We start from the raw sequence: 21,278 nt of genomic DNA, 5'->3' as shown, positions 1-21,278 counted from the left end.
CACCTGGGTGGCTCAGTGGGTTAAATCTCTGCCTTCTGCTCAGGTCATGATCTTAGGGTCCTGAGATCAAGCCCTCTGCTCAGCGGGGAGCCTGCTTCCCCCATCCTCTGCATGACTCTGCCTACTTGTGATCTCTGTCAAATAAATAAATAAAATCTTTTAAAAAAAGAATACTATTAGCAATAGTAGTTCATCAATTATCAATTACACTTTAATGCAAAATGTTAATGATGTGGGAAACAAAGGCAGAAGGAATGTAGATAAAATTAAATCTTATAACCAGATTATAATATTCCTCTTTATGAAAGTCTGTGCTCCTCATAAGCCCGGAGCAGCAAGGAGCAACAGCAGCCACAGCTCCTTCCACCCACAGGGCCTGTCCCAGTGCTTTAATAAAACCACCATTTTGCATGAAAGACACCTCAAGAATTCTTTCCTGGCTGTGGCTCTAGACCCCAACATTTCCACATCGGTATCCAGTGTCTCAATATTTCCCGTTTTATATTTAACATTTAAATATTCTTTATGAGAGAATGGTTGTTCCTACCAGGAAAAAAGATTTTGACTTCTTCAAGCCTTTTAGAAGATGTAAATCTATATGAAGGCAAACGTTTCCAAGAGCCATCTTCACTCTTCTTCATGAATTGGTAAAAAATGAGTCTCATGTCCTTGCTCCAGCTGGGGTTGGGGAGAGAATGGTCCACGTGAACAACCTCTGATGAATATGACCTCTAGAAGAAAGAGAGGAGAAAAAGAAGAATGGGAAGTGAATCCTATCTTGTAACGTATTTTTTTCTTTTTTCCTGAGACTATCTTTCTGCCTCTGCCTCTCCTCTTCCCAGAAGTTGGTCATTTCAGAGTGGAAGCAAATTTTAAAAATCAGCCAGACCAACCTCCTTGAGAGGAGAGATTGAGAGAAAGGGTAAGCGATTTGCTCGGTGTCACCCAACTAGCTTACAACAGAGCAGCATTTAGCTCAGGTCTGTGGATTCCTTTCTTTTTAAACAAAACAAAACACCTTAATCAAGCACAAGGTAAGCCAGGAACTGGAGGTAAACAGATTAATGTAAAAGTGTTACTAGTGGAGTATGCAGGAGCCAGAGCACAGGGGAGAGGTATTTAGCTCAGATGTTGTTGGGGGGGGGGGAGGGGCAGTGGTGGTGGTTCAGGGAGGAATTCTTTGACCTCAATCTTGATTTTGATGTAGGGAAGATGTTTAGGGTTCGAAGCCCATGGTCGGTCAAGAAAGAATTCTTGAGTTGTCTCTGCTGCAAAAAGGTGGTTTTATTAAAGCACGAGGACAGGACACATGGACAGGACCCACGGGTAGAAAGAGCTGCACTGGGGTTGTGATGGGTGACTGATTATATGCCTTCAAGTTGGGAGGGGTTAGGGATATACCATAAGTTGTAAGGAATTTTGGAAGCAAAGTTTCCAGGACCTTGAGGAGGCTGACTGCTGTTGGGAAGAGGTCATTTATTACTGTCAAATAAAACCTGAGTCATGAGACCCTTCAGATGTAGATCAGTGGGCAGTGTGCTTAGAGGATGATTGCTAACATTTATCTTGGGGTGGGGAGTAGAGAAAGTTTCCAAGGGAACTTTTTTTTTTTTTTTTTTAGTGAAGCTACGCGGCACAGAAGGCGCAGGACTATCATAGCCAACTGCAGGAACCACCTGCACCCCAGAACACTTAAGACTTTATTGCTTACATAGTTAGAGACACTGATTGAGCGACACCAAATTTCCCTGTGCCTGGTTCCAGGTCACTCTATGTAGAGCTTCCCTAAACTGTTGAGAGCTGGGACACTGCTAGGCAGGGGCAGGACCCAGAGTGAGAAGAATGGTACCTCCTAGGAGCTGTAGAAGGGGCAGTGGGCTTTTAAAGGGCCCTTGGGGTGAGCAGAGAGGTCAGGAGTGTAGCCTTAAGCCAGGGCCCAGGGGCAACATTCCCTGAGATGAGTCAAGCTCCAGCCCTCTCTGGGGTTTCCAGAACAAAGGCTGGGTGGGTGTGGAGAGCAGCACTTTGGAGGGAGCATGGGGCATTGTCTCCAGGTGTTGCTGGAGCTAGGGGAGCTTGGAAGGGTGGCCTGGGTGATTGGAATGAAAGAGGTGGCAATCGGGCTTTCCTGCATTACAGTGAGGGATGAATGTCTCTAATGAGGGAGTCACGTACCAAAGCTGGGCTGGAGTAGCCCGTACCAGGCCTGGGAGCAATGGGTCTGCTGGGGTGACAGCTGGTGGCAAGGAAAGCCAACTGTCGCTCATGCCCCACTTCAAACAACTGCATTCATGCAGGATGAGGCAGGGAACCTCCTCCATTGGGGGTGGAGTCATTTCTAAGGCCTAGGTATTGATGCTCCCCCAATCCTTAGTGTGGATGAACTTCTGAGACATTTCTTTACTCAAACCCAGTCTTTAAGTCTCCTGAAGTAAGCCTTCATTCACCCACCTCCAGGGACTAACCTGGCTGCTCTCACCTCCCCAGCTTTTGTCACAAGGCACTTGTTACAGGGCTGGCCTCTAAGGAAGGGTCGGGGAAGTGGCTCTGACGGCGGTGCCCTATCTACAGGGTCAGGACTCTGGGTGGAGGGGGTCAGAGGCTAGTGGCTGCCATAATAGAGGCGCACAGCCAGACCAATGAGCAGCGTGGCCAGGAAAAAGGCAGCTGTGAGCTGAAGCCGCAATAGGGCTGCTGAGAGCACAGCATTGACCACCAGTGAGCAGGACACAACGAACAGGCATGTGATGCTGCTGCCATGCTTCATGACAGCTGACATGAGCAGTCCATTCAGTGCCTGGCTCAGTACCACCAGCGCTGCCCATCCGGAGAAGCCCTCCAGGAGGCCCGGGCCGGGGCCACCACCTGCATGCAGACCTAGGTTCAAGAGCACACCGAAAGCGTAGAGGAAGAGGTTCTGAAGGGCGAGGGGCAGCCGCTGTCGCTTCATAAGCAGTTCTGTGTACATGGACGACAGGCCTGAGATGAGGCAGTACAAGATGAGAAGCAGCAGTCCCAGTGGAGTGACATGCAGGGGCATGGGGCCAGCAGCAGCTGCTGAAGGTGGTCTAGGAAGTGTGTTCCCAGGGTCCTGGAGGCCACCAGCTGCATAGCAGGCCCCCGCTGCCATCAGCAGCAGTAGTGCTAAGCCCTGGCAGGCAGAGAGGCAGTGCCGGAGACAGAGGCAGTTGAACAGGGCTGTGCTTCCGATCTTGAGATTGCTCAGCACCTGGTAGGTGCTGGGGTCCATGTAACGTTGAAGTAGATCACCAGGTTGTTGTCAGTGCCATAGAGTAGGGCTGATAGTGCAAAGAGGGCAGCCTGGCGCCATGGTGGGGCCCCCTGGGGCCATGCTTGCCAGCCCACCAAGAGGGAGAAGGCACACAACAGTAGCTTCGTCAGCTCGGTCAGCAGCATAGCTGAGGAGGGCCGAAAGGGCACTCTGCCGTTCACATGGCACAGCGCCAGTAATGGGGCATGAGCACCGTACATGGCAGTGGACAGGAGTAGCATCAGGGTTCAGTGGGCCTGCCTGGGATGGCCCAGGCCTGGTGTACCCCTGTCCTCTACACTCATGCCCAAACCAGACCCTGGCTGGCCTGGGTAGCTAGCAAGGGGGCAGCAGGAATTGGAACACGTTTGGGTAAAATCAGTATGGAGCCAGCTCGTAGGAGGGAGGAGTTGTGGGACATCGCTAGACAGAATACTGAGAATCAGAGTCAGCTGCAAACTCCACAGTCAGGGCTGGAAGAGGAAGGGGCTGGTGGCCCTAAAAGCCACAGTCTTGGGGCCAGTCCCATGGGGTTAAGGAGGGGCATCCAAACTGCTGGCTGATAAGCCACTCTTTACCCTCTGCAAGAAGGAAAGCAAGGATGCAGGCTGTGGGCAAGTTGGAGATGGCAAAAGGGTGACAAGTGGGGAAGCCAAATATGGTGTCTATGGTTGAAAGACCTCTACCTGCAGGCCCGAGGTGCTCATCCTTCCTCCCCCATGGTATCCAGAGCTAGTCAGGCCCCTTTCGCAATGACCGAAGATAGTCCCTCAATGTCTTCTCCACATTGGGCATGGCATATGCCTGAGCTGCGTAGATGCCAGTGCAGGTACCCACAGCAAAGCCCAATACTACAGATGCCCTCAGTTTGGCCACCACATAGCCGGCTAAGAAGCCTCCAAGGGAACTTTTATGTGTTAAAGTAGACTTACAGGATCTTGGGGGTGGGCTAAGATTGCCCTTAGCCAAGTATTAACATAAAGGCAGCTGAGTTCCTAGAGGAAATGTCACTCTGCCTGTTTCAAGGACTTGTTAATGGGGTACAGTAAGGAAACTTAATAAATTTTCTTCTAATTAGCAGAAATTAGCTAGCTAGCTAGAGTACTGTAGGCAAGGGGAAACTATACGCAAAAGGAGGTATAACGGTTTTATGGGGCCTCAGGACAACCACACTTACCAAATACTTATGAAGTAGGTACTAATTTATCATCCCCATTTTACGGATGACGAAACTAAGGCCTAAAGAAGTTTGGCTTTGTTTCAATGCAAGCGGAAGAGCTTCTTCCTCTCCCACTTACCCTGCTGTCTGTGCTCTCTCACTGTCTGTCAAATAAATAAAATCTTAAACAGGTAACTCTAGGATGGATCAGTTCCAGTCTTTTTATGGACCAGGATGAGAGAGACAATTGAAGACTTCTAGGAACTAGAATGACCCCTTGGCTGTGGGCTGTCCTACCAGATTTTAACTTTGAAGTGTGGGATTCAACTAAATGCAGTGAACTTTTTAAAATCTGCTATATGCCTGGTTCCGTGCCAGGAACTGGTTGAGAAAGAGAGAGAAAAGAGGACTTGGGCCCTGTCCTCAAGTGGTGGCAGCCTCAGGTGTGAAAAATACCATAACAGGAGTACATATAGACACAGGAGTGACAGGGAAAACTTCAAAAAGATGAGGACTGATGGAGTGATTTCTAAAATATAATAAGTCCACTAAGGACAGAATGGGAGGGCTATACCAAGCAAAGGCAGAGAGAGATGACACAACTGTTTGACACCTTGGGGGACTGCCAGGATTTCAGTCCTCATGATGTAAGGTAAAATAAGAATAGCAGCCAGAGTGGAAGGTAAAGTAAAAGGGGAACACTCACTTCCAAGCCTCTGTGGCCTTAACACAGGGCTTAGATTTCATCGGCTAGGTCAGTGTTTCCAAACGTCAAAATGAAAGCTGATTTTAGGTAGCACAAGGACTACAGCATATGTATTTTTAAAATGTCTATTATCGGGCGCCTGGGTGGCTCAGTGGTTTAAGCCGCTGCCTTCGGCTCAGGTCATGATCTCAGGGTCCTGGGATCGAGTCCCACGTCGGGCTCTCTGCACTGAAGGGAGCCTGCTTCCCTCTCACTCTCTCTGCCTGCCTCTCTGCCTACTTGTGATCTCTGTCAAAATTAATAAATTAAAAAAAAAAAAATCTTTAAAAAAAATTATAAAATGTCTATTATCAAAGGACATAAATAACATGTCATATTTGGCGATCTCACAAATGTTATTTCTTAGGATGAAGTTCATTAAAGAAAGGTAATCTTTAAAAAACCATGAAGGTGGTATTTGAATGATAAAATACTTTTTTCCATTATGGGGAGCTTTATGGAGTTTTAAGCAAAGCAGTTAACATGAACTTAGGTTTTACAAAACCACTCTCTGGTGTAAAAGATGAATTGCTAGGTGAGAAAAATGGCAGGGAAAGCTGTTAAAACTATTGCAAAGATCTAGATGAGATATGGTTAGAAGCTAAACCAGGTAGAGAGAAATGAAGGGGAAAAAAAGATTAAGAGACTTTTAAAATACTGGGACCAAGGGATGTGGAGAGAGACTGATCATGGGGAAAAAGAAGTAGGAGAGCCTTGGATGATTCCAGAATTGCAGCTTTGCAGATTGGGGTGGAATGAAAGGAGATTTTTTTGTTAGTCTTTGTGTTAGGAGGGGGAAAAAGAGGAGTAATCTATTAATTTTAGAGGCATGTAGAGTGTAGGACCTCAGATGAACACTATAATGTTGTGAGAAATAAAAATAATGAAAGTTTCAGTTCAATAGGGTAGGAATCAAGAGATACTTGATGTAAAGGCACTTGCAAATTCCCAGCACAGACTGTGTACATGAGGGATAAATGTTAGGGATAATCATTACCTTTTGTAGCTCTTACTTGGTCTTTGGTTATATGTTGTTCAAGGGGGACTTGTTAACTGAAGTTATGACTTCTTTTTAATGCGTATCCTTTTAAGATTAAGTTACTGAACAGGAAAAAAAAAAGACTTACAATGCCTTTAAATACTATTGTTAAATAATCTCAACACAGATTACAAGGCACCAACATATAATTAAAGTAATAAATTTATCTTTGTTGTGAGAGCAGCACAGGCCATTTTTCTTTCCGAGGTGAAAGATGGTATAGGATTAATAACCGGTCGGCACACATTATTCTTTAAAAGAAAGGTACAACAGCTTGCAGTTCTTGCTCAGTACAGAACTGTTCCATGTTCCCTTAGTACTTCATTGTAACATACAGCCATTCACCCTTTTCTCCCAAACTAGATTGTGAGCTCCTTGAGAGAATGGTTTTCTTACTCATCTTTATATCATCAAGACCAATGTCTGTTGGGGTTCGATTAATAATAATTGAGTACTTCAGTGAAGCAAAACATAGGGAAGTAAGAACAAGCATTATTTATTTAGTACAGGCAGTGCTTTAAGCATTGCCTCATTTTCCTCTTACAACCTCCTTTAAAGTTGAGAAAGTGGCTTATAGGACAATTATCCACTGGGCAGAGATGATCAGGATGAAACCCTCGAAGGGACACCGCTCTTCTGGCGAGCACATACTGTAATGGTTAGGAGCGGTACTGCCTAAGTCAGACGCCAACTTCACTACGGGCCTCTGTGTGACCTTGCCCAAACCAGACCGCCTTTTTAAAAAAAAAAAGATATATATAATATATATTTTTATTTATTTGTTTGTTTGTCAGACAGAAATCACAAGTAGGCATATAGGCAGGCGGGGGGGGGGGGGGGACAGGCTCCCCACTGAGCAAAGAGCCTGACACTATCCCATGACCCTAAGATCTAAGATCATGACCTGAGCCGAATGCAGAGGCTTTAACCCACTGAGCCACCCAGGCGCCCCCACGACCGCTTCTTTACCGGTCTCAGCCGCAGCCATCTTCCCCGACCTGCAGACTAGAGTCCAACATCCCGGAGGCTGCCTCACGCCGGTATGCCCTTCCTGTCCCTCTCCGCCTTTGGCTCGGACTGAAAGCGACCCCACTAACACCGACGTCTGGCACTGACGTTAGTTTTTACCCCGCGGTCAGCGAATCAACAGGTCAGCGCGGCAGTCCTCACCAGCTCCCCACAGACACAGACTGGCCTGGCGCGGCCGCCCGCTCCCGACGCCCCGCCCCCGCACTCACAGGCGGCGACCACGAGTCCCTCGCGGGCGGAGGCGCGCCTGCCAGCGGGCAGCACAGGGCTCCAGGCGTCCGCAGTCGGGAGACGCATCTCCGCAGCATGACTCCGACCGCGCGCAGGGCTTCTACTGGAACCGCCTGACGTTCGCCGACTCGCGGGCTCTTCCCACTCCCCGAGGAACCACGTGACCAGGGGCGGCACGGCCTGAGGCCGGCAGGGCGGTGGCCTTTGGTGCCGGTAAACTTTGGCCCTCCTCAAGTCCTGGCCAACTACTGTCAAACCACTCGGGTGGAGGGCAAGGGGAGCGAGGCCCCGGAAGCGGGGAGGGCTGGAGGGCCAGCCCACAGCCCGGCAGCTCCAGCCTGCCTCAGCCCCCATCCCCCGTCCGGCCCCTCCCGACCGGCGCTGGGATCTCTGGGCGGAAGTGTTACCGGGAAGTCCCTCTGGCGAGAGACAGAAAGGCCCTCGGCGGGTGGGAGCGAACACACCGAGCGGTAGCGACGAGGTCTTTGTAGGCCACAGACGTTCTCTAGTATCAGACTGGTACTGATCTGTAGAGAGCCTTCCAACTACTGAGTGCATTTATACGCGTAAAATGCTCCTTTTCAGCCTCTTCTGCTGCCCCGGGTCTCCCGCCCCCTTAAAGCCCCGGGCAGAGCTAAAAGTCCTAAGTCTTGCCTTTTTCAAAAAGAAAGAACTCTTTAAGAACTCTTGAAGGACGAGTTCATCTGTAGCCTTGGAGACAGGCCTGAGCTCAAACTCCTCTCCACGTCTGGCCTCTGTTTCTTCATCTGTTTGCGGAGAATACTAAAGGTGCGCAAAAGGATATTCTCTTTCAGTGGGAGTCACGAAGTTAGAAGTCACCTGAAGTTACCAGAAGTCACCTTGTACTTCCCTCAGGAAACTGGCCCAGGGGCCCCTTAGTCCTTTAAGAGTCTTCCTGCCCCGGAGGTCAGGAGGGGCCTGGCATCCAGCCCTGCTCCTGGGGTTCCCTGCTCAGCCAGGCCTACTTCTCCCTCGGCCCTCCGGCCTGCTTGTTCTCTTCCGAGCTCTCTCTGCTCTCTTTCTCAAATAAATAAAATCTTAGATTTAAGAAAACAAAAGGAAGGAAAGGAAAGAAAGGAAAATGGAAAAGGGAAAGGAAAGGAGAGAATCTGCCCCAGGCCGGTGGTGTGCTGGAGCTGGCTCCTCCTATAAGCTCCTGGGCGGCTTACAGAATTTGGGGGTTCCTGGGCGGCTCAGTGGGTTGGGTGTCCGCCTGGGGGGGGGGTCCTCCTCCCAGGGTCCTTTGATGGAACCCAGCGTGGGGTTGGTTCCCTGCTCAGTGGAGAGCCTGCTTCTCCCGCTCCCTCTGCTCCTCTCCCCAGCTCACTCTCTTTCTCTCTCAAATAAATTTTAAAAATTCAGAATTTGGCTAGCCAATCCTTAAATACTGCTATTACTGAAATTTAAATTATGTCATGAGGTGGGAGTGGCTCAGTTGCTTAAGCAGCTGCCTTCAGCTCAGGTCAAACTCTCAGGGTTCTGGGGTGGAGCCCCAGGTTGGACTCCCTGCTCAGCCAGGTGTCTGCTTCTCCTCCCGCCTTTGCCCCTCCCCCTGCTTGTGCATTGTCTCTGTCTCAAATAAGTAAAATCTTTTTTAAAAATTATGTCGGGGCGCCTGGGTGGCTCAGTGGGTTAAAGCCTCTGCCTTCGGCTCAGGTCATGATCTCAGGGTCCTGGGATGGAGCCGGGCATCAGGCTCGTTGCTCAGCAGGGAGCCTGCTTCCCACTCTCTCTCTCTCTCTCTGCCTGCCTCTCTGCCTACTTGTGATCTCTGTCTGTCAAATAAAGAAATAAAATCTTTAAATAGTGTAGTCAGTAAAGATGTATGGTATGACTTCAATCTTTTTTGAATTTGTTAAGATTTGTTTTATGGCCTAATATGTGATCTATTCTAGAGAACATTCCATGGGCACTTGGAAAGAACGTGTATTCTGCTGTTTTAGGTTAGAATGTTCTGAATATATTTGTTAGTTCTATCTAGTCTGATGTGTCATTCAAAACCACTCTTTCTTTGTTGACTTTCTGTTTGGATGGTCTATCCACTGATGTAAGTAGAGTTTTAAAGTCTCCTCCTATTATTGTATAACTATTGATTAGTTCCTTTATATTTGTTATTAACTGTTTTATGTATTTGGGTGGTCCTGTGTTGGGTGCATAAATATTTATAATTGCTATATCTTCTTATTGGATTGTCCCCTTTATTATTAGTGTCCTTTGTCTCTTTGTACAGTCTTTGTTTTAAAGCTTATTTTGTCTGATATTAGTATTGCTGCCCCAGCTTCTTTTTGACATCTGTTTGCATGGTAAATGTTTCTCCATCCCCTCACTTTCAATCTGCAGGTGTCTTTGTGTCTGAAATGAGTCTCTTCCGGCAGCATATTGATGGATCTTGTTTTTTTTTAATCCACTCTGTCACCATATGCCTTTTGATTGGAGCCTTTAGTCCTTTATACTTAAAGTAATTGTTAATAATATATATTTATTGACTTTTTTTCCCCTTATTTTGTGGTTCTTTTTATAGGTTTTTTTTTTTTTTTTCCTGGTCCTTCTCTCTTTCATGGTTTGCTGGCTTTCTTTAGTGATATACTTGGATTCCTTTCTCCTTATTCTTTGCATATCTGTTACTAGTTTTTCATTGTGGTTACCATTGGTTTTTTTAATATAACATCTTCTGCATATAGTACTCTATATGAAGTTGATGGTTGCTTAAATTTAAACCCATTCTTTACTCTGTTCCTCCCCATATTTTGGTATATGGTGTGATATTTTGTATCCTTTTATTTTGTGAATCCATTGACTGATTTTTAAAAAAGATTTTATTTATTTATTTGACAGAGGGACAGAGATAGAGAGAGAGAGAAAATGGAGAGAGAGAGAGAGAATAAGCAGGGGAGGGGCAGAGGGAGAAGCAGACTCCCCACTGAACAGGGAGCCTGATGTGGAATTTGATTCCAGGACCTTGGGATCATGACCTAAGCCAAAGGCAGATGCTTAACCGACTGTGCCACCCAGGCATCCCTCCCTTTACTGATTTTCATAGGTATATTTATTTTTACTGCTTTCATGCTTCCTATTTTTTGTATTCTCACTTATGATCTTCCTTTCCACTCCAAGAGTCCCCTTTAATATTTCTTGTAGCTGTGGTTTAGTGATCATGAATTCCTTCATGCTCTCTAAATCTCTCCTTCTATTCCAAATGACAGGCTTTCTGGATGAGTACTCTTGGCTGCAGATTTTTCCCATTCAGCACTTTGAATATATCATGCCAAGGAAGGATGCATCCTTGAATTGTTATGCCCAGGATAGTGCACCAAAGTGAGATTCTGGATGGCAAAGGGTATAGGTTGGTGGGGAGCTGATAGTGAGGAAAAGAGAAGTTAGAAAGAGGACCACCTCAGGCAGCTGCAATTGGTGTACGTCATTACTATGTTAGTATAGTATCTAGACATATTAGATGGTTCTTATCATCCTTTGAACCACGTGGCAAGAGGGAGAGTTCTGCCTTGAATGGCCAGACAGAGGGCACTGTCATTTTCTAACAGTCATATGTGCTTCCCACATGGGTTCTCTTTCAGGGAATACCCCAGGCTCTTTCCTGCCTCGGGCTTCCTTATATGCTGTTCCTCTTCTGGCATGGCTCTTACCCCCAACTTCACTTGGCTAGCTCCAACTAATCCTCCAGTGCCAGCATAACTGTCACTCTTTTAGTGATGACTTCCTTGACCAAGTGTATCAGAGGCAAAGCTAGGTGCTTTACATTCGATAGTTTATTTAATCTGAATTAGGTCCTTGTTAAGTTCTCCCATAGTAGCTGGGACTTTTCCTTTAAAGCACTTAGCATAGTTTGTAATTAAGTATGTATTTTTGTGCCCTCTGCCTCCCTCAGGAGACTGTGAGCTTTCTCCAGGTCTCCAAGCTCAGCCCTGCATCTCTAATGTCTGGCACAGTAACAGACAGATCATGGCACTCAGAAAACAGTTGTTGGATGAACTAATGAATGGGAAACATTTGGAAAGAGGCTGAGGACTCTTTCCCTCTCTCAACCCCCTCTCTCTAGATTATCTCATCAATTCCCAAGGATGTAAACACTACCTATATGCTGATGCTCCCAACTTTTATCTCTAATTCAAAGCTCTCTTCACTTCATCATTAGGACAATTGTGTGTGATAACCATTATTATCCCTATTTTAGAGATGAAACACCTAGAGAAAATTATATGTCCTGGTACTGTCATCCAAGTTGGATGTCATCCAACATCCAAGAAATCGTGGATGTTAGGATGCATTCCTAAGAATGTTCCACTATGTCATTCTTATTACAGAGTGCTGGGTTAGTCTTTTCCAACATTGCCTTTGCTGACTTCAGAATTAAAAGCTCACATAAGATTTGTAATGTAATGACACCTGGATTGATGGATCCAACCATGCTGTTACATGAAGATTCTGGTAGTGAGTGGGATCTGTTGAGCTGGATAAACAGCATTCTTTACAGAATTATGTTTTAAGAAAGCTTGTTTTTGCCTTGGTATGCCATGACTAATAAAAAGCACCATTTAAAAATATTTTTAAATGGGGGTGGTTCAGTGGGTTAAGCATCCAAATCTTGATTTTGGCCCAGGTCATGATTTCAGGTTGTGGGATTAAGCCCTGTGTTGGGCTCTGTGCTCACTGTGGATTCTGCTTGTCTCTCTCTCTCCCTTTGCTCCTCCCTGCACTTGTGCTCTCTCTCTCTCTTTCTCTCAAATAAATAAATAAAATCTTTTGAAAAATAAATACTTACAAATGCTCAATACAGATTTTAAGGCACCAGCATGTGACTAAAGCAACACATCTACTTCCACAGTTGTAGGATTACTGTAGGCTATACTTCCTTTGCTACTGTATGAAACTATTTGGGTTGGGCACTAGCCCAAATATCTTACGAGTCTTGAAAAGGAAAGCTGCAATAGGTTAATAGTGAAACTGTCCCTGAATAAGTCACTAAGTCCCTGAGTGGATGAAGTCTGAGTTAAGTCTTGTGGGGCTAAGATGAGTTGGCCCAGCAGGTGAAGCAGGAGAGGACATTGCAGGTACAAGGTGTCCAGGAGCAACTCCCAATGCCAGAGGACAGTGTGGAGGTGCTTGGCAAGCCCAGGGAACCACTAGTGGTTTCTGTGGGGTTTGGGCATTAGGTAGGAGAGGGATGTAGGGAAAGATGAGGATGGAGCAGCAGGCAGGGTCTTCAAGATCCAGAAGGACCATTACTGCCCAACTAATGTCTTGGTGTTTAGGCCTTGGGGAGCTACAAATGTCCTGTTAGCAGAGGAGTGACATTATCTGGTCTATATTTTAGAATGATCACCATGGAAGTTTTGTGGAAATTGCATTAGAATCAAGGATGTGCTCGAGAATAGAGGATACGGCTCAAAGTGGGGAAAAAAAGTGTGTTTGGGGACAGAGGAAAGAAGGAATATCTATTGAGTTGGAGATACCCATGGAGATGTCCAATGGGCAAATAGAAAAGTCAGGAGTTTGAGAGAAAGACTTGAAAACATCTTTTGATGTATTCACACAGAGCACACTGCAGGCCTTCCCAAGAGCTGTGTGAGTGGAGTGAGGTTGGTGGCCAGACTGGAGAGGGGTGTGGCATGCGGGGGGAGCAAGCAGGCAGGACATAGATGGGAATGGACTGACTGCCCCTCAGAAGCCTCCCTGTGAGGAGAAGGAGTGGCAGCAGCTGCAGCAGAAGAAAGGTCTGTTTCTTCTTTAAAAATGAGGCTCATTTCTGTTGTTGTTCTTTCTTCTTTAATACAGAGAATATCAACTATACATGCTAAGAACATTCAAACAACACAAGTTATAAAAGTAAAAGTAAAAACTTGTCAGCCTGCTTGGTGACCAGACTCCTGAGCAGGCGGCCTGGCACCTATCCTTTGGTGCTTTCTGCACCTGGCCCCTTTCTGTTTAAATCTTGTCATTCACCCAAAACAGCAATAATGCTAATAGACATCTTCCCTCCCAGTGTGGCTCCTCTCTTCCGCCACAGCCACAGCTCTAAAAAAACCCACATTTCTCAACCCATTGTATTCTTCCCCAGGGACTACTGAATTGTCCCTCACAATTGCCATATTCAGTGGGGATTTGAAGGCCTCTTCTTGCTTGAGTCTCTTCACAGCAATTAAATGTATTGATTTCTTTTCTTAAAGCTTCCTTTTCTCTGGTTCTCTTAACTCCACCTCATCCAAGTTTAATTCTTGGGTCTCTGGAAAGTTGCTTCTGTGTGGAGTCATCACCTTTCTTATTACATCTTGGGACATCTATCCTCGGCTGTTTTTCTTTTCATGGGTTGTGATCTGGCAAACTTGGTTACTCTTTAATTCTGGTAAAAAGCTTGGGTTCAAATCTGGCTGAGTGACTTTTTTTTCCCGGCCTTGTGGCATAAGGGCTCAATCCCACACCACTGCCCCCACTTCAGATGCAACCTGCAAATGGGACACTCCAGCTACCTTCACTTCTGCCAGCTGACTAAAAATTCAGAGGTTCTCACTCCCATCTCCACTGAGTTCAAGAGTTCACAGAACTCAGGAAAGCATGTATTTACTGTAACAATTTTATGATAAAAGATGTAACTTAGGGACAGCCAAATCCGAGGAAGGTGTGTGGGGGGAAAGGGTGATGCAGAGCTGCCATGTCTCTCTGAGCTCACCACGCACCCAGCACATCAGGTTTACCAACCTGGAATTTCCCCCAAACCCTGTTTTTTAAATTGAGCTCTCATTATGTAGGCATGATTGGTTAAATCATGGACCACTGGTGTTTGAACTCAGTCTCTAGCCCTTTTTCCATCTCCAGAGGTCCAGAGGTGGGACTGAAAGTTCCAACCCTCCAGTCCCATGGTTGGCTCTGTGGTCCTGAAGATACCTAGGGGCTCTGCCTTGAGTTGCATCATTAGCTTGTTACACTCAGGTATGGTTGAAAGGGCCTATTATGAATAACAAAAGACAGAAAATTCCCCTTTGTGTCTGGGGCATGAGACTCTCTTAACTTTTTTTTCCATCTTCTGGATTGTTCCTTCTCAGTCTTCTTTGAAAGTTAAATTTCTTGACTAAACTATTAAATGTTGGAGGTCTTTAAGACAAGTTTGGTTCATTGATTCTACTTGTTGAGTTTATTTAATCAAGTGTTTATTGGACAACTATATATTAGGTTCTCTTCTAAGTGCTGAGGATATAGCAGTGAACAAAATAAACAAAAACTTTTTTTAAAAAGTCCTTATAGAGGGGCGCCTGGGTGGCTCAGTGGATTAAGCCGCTGCCTTCGGCTCAGGTCATGATCTCAGGGTCCTGGGATGGAGCCCCGCATCGGGCTCTCTGCTCCGCGGGGAGCCTGCTTCCTCCTCTCTGTCTCTCTGCCTGCCTCTCTGCTTACTTGTGATCTCTCTCTGTCAAATCAATAAAAATAAAATCTTTAAAAAAAAAAGTCCTTATAGATGTTATGATTCATTCCTCTACTGTATGGTTTTCATTAAAGAGTGCTGGCTTGGTCTTTCTCAAAATTGCTTTTGTTGACTTCTGAGTTAGAAGGCGATCAGAACTAAGGAAAAAAAAATAAAGCAGGAAAAGCAGAGAGGGAATACTAGAATGGGGATAATCAGGGAAAGGACCCTGAAAACATGACATTTGAGCAAAAACTTGGTGAAAATAAGGGAGGTTTTGGGAAAATGACAAGTACAGTGGCCTTGAGGCAGGAATGTGCCTGGTTTTTCAAGGAAGAGCAGAGAGGCCACTATGTCCACATAACAATGCGTAAAGGAGAATATTATATGGAAAGAGCTAATGGAAGCCAAATTACACAGAGTTTTGTAGGACATCGTAAAGACTTTGGCTCTTACTCTGAGCAAAATGGGGCACCATTGGAGGCTTTGGTGTAGAACAAGGCATGATGTGACTCGCATGAGCTACCTTAACAGTGTTACTCTGGCCACTCAGTAGACAGTTGACAGCAGAGGGGCCTTTCTTCCCTCTGCCCCCAAACCAATTCCTTCCCTAGCCCATTTTGGAAATCAGTTTCCACCATTCATGCCCAGAAACCTAGATGGCATTCTGAGTCCTTCTATCTCATACCTCACATCCAACCAGTTACCACTAGTCAAGGAGACCAGTTAGGAAGTTAATGCAGTAATCTAGATGAGACAGGATGGCAGCCTGGACCGGGGAGGGAGTGATGGAGGTAGTGACTCTTGGTCTATTTTGAAGGTAAAGGGAACAGGATTTTCTGATGAATTGCAGGTGGAGTGTGAGAGAAAGAAAGGAGTCAGGATGAGACCAGGGATTTGGGCCTGAGAACTGGAAGTATGGAACTGCCAGCAACTGAGATAAGGCAGACAGTAAGAGGGGCAGGTTTTAGGGGGAAGATGAGGAACTCAGTTTTGGATGCATTTGGTTTGAGACAGACAAACAGATCCAAGGAATAGAAAAGAGCATGAAGACACAGACATACATACATAGACACCTGACTTAAAACCAATGTGTCACTGCAACAGAACAGGGAAAATATGTTCTTTTTAACAAGTGGTGCTGGATCCATTGGATGGCTGATGGGAAGGAATGAGCCTTGACCCTCTTTCATGCTATGTGCAAAAATCAATCTGGTTGGGGGCGCCTGGGTGGCTCAGTAAGTTAAGTGTCTGCCTTCAGCTCAGGTTATGATCTCAGGGTCCTGGAATCAGGGCCCGAGCAGGGCTCCCTGCTTAGTGGGGAGTCTGCTCCTCCCTCTTCCTCTGCCCCTCCCTCCGACTCTTGCTCACATGCTGTCTCTCAAATAAATAAATAAATAAATAATATTTATTTTTAAAAAAAATTTAAAATGAAATTAAAAAAAAAATCAACTCCAGGGGCGCCTCGGTGGCTAAGTGGGTTAAAGCCTCTGCCTTTGGCTCAGGTCATGGTCCCAGGGTCCTGGGATTGAGCCCCATATCAGGCTCTCTGCTCAGCAGGGAGTCTGCTTCCCCCTCTCTCTCTGCCTGTCTCTCTGCCTACTTGTGATCGCTCTCTGTCAAATAAATAAATAAAATCTTTAAAAAAAAAACAACTCCAGATGGATTATAGACATAAGCAGGAAGAGAAAACAATAAAACTTAGGGAACATGGAGGAAGATATTTAAGACCTTGGAGTAGAAACAGTATTTCTTAACAAGATATAAAAATCTCTATCCATAAAAGAAACCCAAATTTGGTGGCATCACAATTTCAGACTTCAAGCTCTATTACAAAGCTGCAATCATTGAGACAGTCTGGTACTGGCACAAAAACAGACACATAGATCAATGGAACAGAATAGAGAGCCCAGAAATGGACCCTCAACTCTATGGTCAACTAATCTTTGACAAAGCAGGAAAGAATGTCCAATGGAAAAAAGACAGTCTCTTTAACAAATGGTGTAGGGAAAACTGGATAGCCACATGCAGAAGAATGAAACTGGACCATTTCCTTACACCGCACAAAAAAATAGACTCAAAATGGATGAAGGACCTTAATGTGAGACAGGAATCCATCAAAATCCTTGAGGAGAATGCAGGCAGGAACCTCTTCGACCTCAACTGCAACAACTTCTTACTAGAAACATCACCAAAAGCAAAGGAAGCAAGGGCAAAAATGAACTATTGGGATTTCATCAAGATCAAGAGCTTCTGCACAGCAAAGGAAACAGTCAACAAAACCAAAAGACAACCAACATAATGGGAGAAGATATTCACAAATGACATCTCAGATAAAGGGCTAGTATCCAAAATCTATAAAGAACTTATCAAACTCAACACCCAAAGAACAAATAATCCAATCAAGAAATGGGCAGAAGACATGAACAGACATTTCTGGAAAGAAGACATCCAAACAACCAACAGGCACATGAAAAGTGCTCCACATCACCGGCATCAGGGAAATACAAATCAAAACCACAGAGAGATACCACCTCACACCAGTCAGAATGGCTAAAATTAACAAGTCAGGAAACAACAGATGTTGGTGAGGATGCGGAGAAAGGGGAACCCTTCTGCACTGTTGGTGGGAATGCAAGCTGGTGCAGACACTCTGGAAAACAGTATGGAGGTTCCTCAAAAAGTTGAAACTAGAGCTACCCTATGACCCAGCAATCACATCACTGGGTATTTATCCCAAAGGTACAAACATAGTGATCCGAAGGGGCAGTGTACCCGAATCTTTATAGCAGCAATGTCCAAAATAGCCAAACTATGAAAATAACCTAGATGTCCATCAACAGATGAATGGATAAAGAAGATCTGGTGTATATATATACAATAGAATACTATGCAGCCATCAAGAGAAATGAAATCTTGCCATTTGCAATGAAGTGGATGGAACTAGAGGGTATTATGCTTAGTGAAATAAGTCAATCAGAGAAAGACAATCATCATATGATCTCTCTGATATGAGGAATTTGAGAGGCAGAGTTGCGGGTCATGGGGGATAGGAAGGGGAAAAAAAAAAGATAGGACCAGAGAGGGAGACAAACCATAAGAGACTCAATCTTATGAAATGAACTGAGGGTTGCTGGAGGGTAGGGGGGTAGGGATAGGATGGCTGGGTTGTGGACATTGGGGAGGGTATGTGCTGTGAAATATGTAAGACTGATGATTCACAGACCTATACCCCTGGGGCAAATAATACATTATATGTTAATTAAAAATCTAATCATAAATGAAATATATTGATAAATTGAACTTCATTATAATTAAGAACTTTTATTAATCAAATGATACCATTAAGAGAGTAAAAAGGCAAGCCTCAGAGAGGCTGAAGATACTTGCATCTGATGGGGTGCCTGGGTGGCTTAGTTGGTTGAGCGACTGCCTTCCGCTCAGGTCATGATCCCGGACTTCCAGGATCAAGTCCTGCATCGGGCTCCCAGCTCCCTGGGGAGTCTGCTTCTTCCTCTGACCTTCTCCTCACTCATGCTCTCTCTCACTCATTCTCTCTCAAATAAATAAATAAAATCTTTTTAAAGATGCATCTGATGAAGGGCTTTATGTAATTATTATTTTTAAAAAGATTTTATGTATTTATTTTTGTGTGAGGGAGAGAGCCTGAGCAGGAGGGAGGGGCAGAGGGAGAAGCAGACACCCTGCTGAATATGCACATGCTTGTAATTCAATCAAGCACATCAGAAAAGAAGATATCCAATGATCAGTAAGCAAATGAAAGGGTACTCAGCTTTATTAGTCATTAGGGGATGCAAATTAACCAATATGCACCTACCAGAATGGCTACTGAAAAAACCCTGACAATACCAAATTTTTTAATTGTACCAAGATTTGGAGGGGCAACTGGAGTTCTCATTCTCTGCTACTAAGAGTATAAATTGATAAAACCACCTTGGATAGCCGTTGGGTAGCAACTGCTAAGGCTGAACATATGCATTCTCTATGACCCAGTGGTTCCACTCCTAGGCTTACACCCAACAAAAGCGAGTGAAAGAAACAAGAAAAAGAATGTCCATAGTAGCTTCTTTTATAATAGTACCAAAGTGGAAGCAGCTCCATACCCATAAGCAGTAGAACAGATAACTTGTGGTTAACTCAGACGTCTTTCATGCCTTGATAAAGAATGAACCGTGCTTTCCACAACAGCCTGGTGAACCTCATAAACAATATTGAGTGAAGACAAGCCAGGCACACAAGAGTAGGTTGAAATTTCATTCATACAACCTTCAAAACCAGGCAAAACATTTAAAATCATAGAGTCAAAATTGTGTTATCTTTAGGGAGGGAAATTACTGATAAGGAAGAGATACATGGGAACCTACAAAGATGTGGGTAATGTTCCAATTCTTGAAACAGATGGTGGTTACAAGTATATGTCCATTTGTATAAATCCACTGAACCACACTTATGATTTATAACATATTCTTAATGTCTTTTTAGCTCCTTTTGAAATAATAGGCTATAGGGCTTTTAAAAAAATGTTTATTTGGGGTGCCTGAGTGGCTCAGTGGGTTAAAGCCTCTGCCTTCACCTCAGGTCGTGATCTCAGGGTCCTGGAATCGAGTCCCGCATCGGGCTCTCTGCTCAGCAAGGAGCCTGCTTCCTCCTCTCTCTCTCTGCCTGCCTCTCTGCCTACTTGTGATCTCTGTCTGTCAAATAAATAAATAAAAAATCTTTTAAAAAATGTTTATTTACTGATTTAATACTCTCTACACCCCATATGGGGCTTGAACTCACAGTCCCAAGATCAAGAGTCACATGCTCTACTAACTGAGCCAGCCAGATGCCCAAGGTTACAGTTTTGATCCATTTCGTGGGCATGTCTTTCTGGCATGTTCTATTGTTTATGGGGATTTATTCTGTTCCTTAACTCTTTTTTAAAAAAAATTATTGTTATTAAAACTTTGTGATGACTCAACTAAATCCTCTTTTGTTGCTCACTTTTGTATGAAAGTAGTTCTCTTGAACTTTTAGAGTGAGGTAAGAAAGTTTTTCCAACTTCACAGAGCTTCCTCTGCTGTTTGGTGTAATGTTAAAAATATGAAGCCCACTTTCTGAGATTTCTGGACTCTGTTCTCCTCCCTGATCAGGACCTCTGCCTCCTCTCTGTGCTAGAAGGACACCTTGGGGGATGAGTACTGACAGTTTATGGAGGCCAGACTGCTCAGCCTCTTTGGTCCTTACTGGGGACCCCTTGTACTCACTTAGTGTTGAGAGAGCAGAATCTCCCCAGTTTCAGCTGGGCCTTCTGTATCTGTTGCTGTTTTGAAGTTTTCCTGTTCTTGGAAATCAGACACTGCCGCCCTTTCTTCCTTCTTCCCATACTGATACTGATACTGTGCAGGTTTTGTGACTGTTGATTTATCTCTAGTTGCTTTTATTTTGAGGCGCATGGGGGATATTCTGCCATCTACTTTTACTGTTAAAGGGTCCAAGGGCAGGCCACTCCAAAATGGGCCACTTTGGCATGAAGATTATTTTAAGTTAAAAAGCAACCCCAACCCAGCAGATTCAGGAAAAGCTCTCTACCGCCACCACATCTACCTGGGAAGAACTGAGATAGAGGACCTGCTCCACAAAGAGAGATATGGTGGATAACTACCTTACACCATGAGCTAGGTCTGGTGGACAGGGAGGAACCTAGCAAGGCCTGTTTGATCAAAGTCCTCTGTGTTCCATTGTTTCTGAGTGGCCCAGCACATGTGTGTTTACCAAATATGGACTCTTTTTTTATCTTCCTGTGAATGGCATTCCTTCCCTTTGAAGTTCCAGGCCCCTACTCCTTCTCCTTAGTTCAGGACTGCTGTATATCTCATTCTGCCTGACTGTCTTTAGAATTTCCATGTCTATGTGGATTCCTCCTCGGTATGAAATTAAATTTGATTTTCTCCTGTTAATCCGTCTCTTGTCAAGTTGATTCTTAGTCCAGCCAGAGGGACCTTGAAGGGGCCAGAAGTTCTTCCTCCCCATGCGGTGACATTCCATGAGGTTTTGGTTTTGCTATCTATTTGTTTGTCTGATTTTTTTTAAAAAAATTATTTATTTATTTTTTTCAACGTAACAGTATTTATCGTTTTTGCACAACACCCAGTGCTCCATGCAATATGTGCCCTCCCTATTTCCCACCACCTGGTTGATTTTTTTTTTTTTAAGTGGAGCCTGGGTGGCTGGATGGTTCAGTCTGTTGAGCATCTGCCTTCAGCTCGGGTCATGATCTTGGGGTCTTGGGATCAAGTCCTCTGTCGGGGATCCCTGCCCAGAGGAGAGCCTGCTTCTTCCTCTCCCCTTGCCCCTTCTCCTGCTTGT

The 21,278-nt window shown here is 45.0% G+C and overlaps 1 protein-coding gene and 1 pseudogene across 1 annotated transcript in view; both read right to left on the bottom strand.

The window, feature by feature from the left end:
* The window catches only part of THEM4 (thioesterase superfamily member 4), a 36,352-nt gene extending 28,584 nt beyond the window's left edge, over positions 1 to 7,768 (bottom strand). The window contains exons 1-2 of the mRNA XM_046013419.1: positions 7,453 to 7,768; positions 548 to 731 (exon numbers count right to left, since the gene is read on the bottom strand). Coding sequence (XP_045869375.1) covers positions 548 to 731; positions 7,453 to 7,551 — 283 coding nt within the window. The 5' untranslated portion in view covers positions 7,552 to 7,768. The remainder of the gene's footprint in view (positions 1 to 547; positions 732 to 7,452) is intronic.
* LOC123947289 lies at positions 1,651 to 4,140 on the bottom strand (annotated as a pseudogene).
* Positions 7,769 to 21,278: the final 13,510 nt, after the last annotated feature.

Source organism: Meles meles, chromosome 1, assembly GCF_922984935.1.
Source record: "Meles meles chromosome 1, mMelMel3.1 paternal haplotype, whole genome shotgun sequence".
NCBI lineage: Eukaryota > Metazoa > Chordata > Mammalia > Carnivora > Mustelidae > Meles > Meles meles.
Note: the sequence above shows the minus strand (reverse complement) of the source record. Positions and strands in the feature narration are given on the sequence as shown.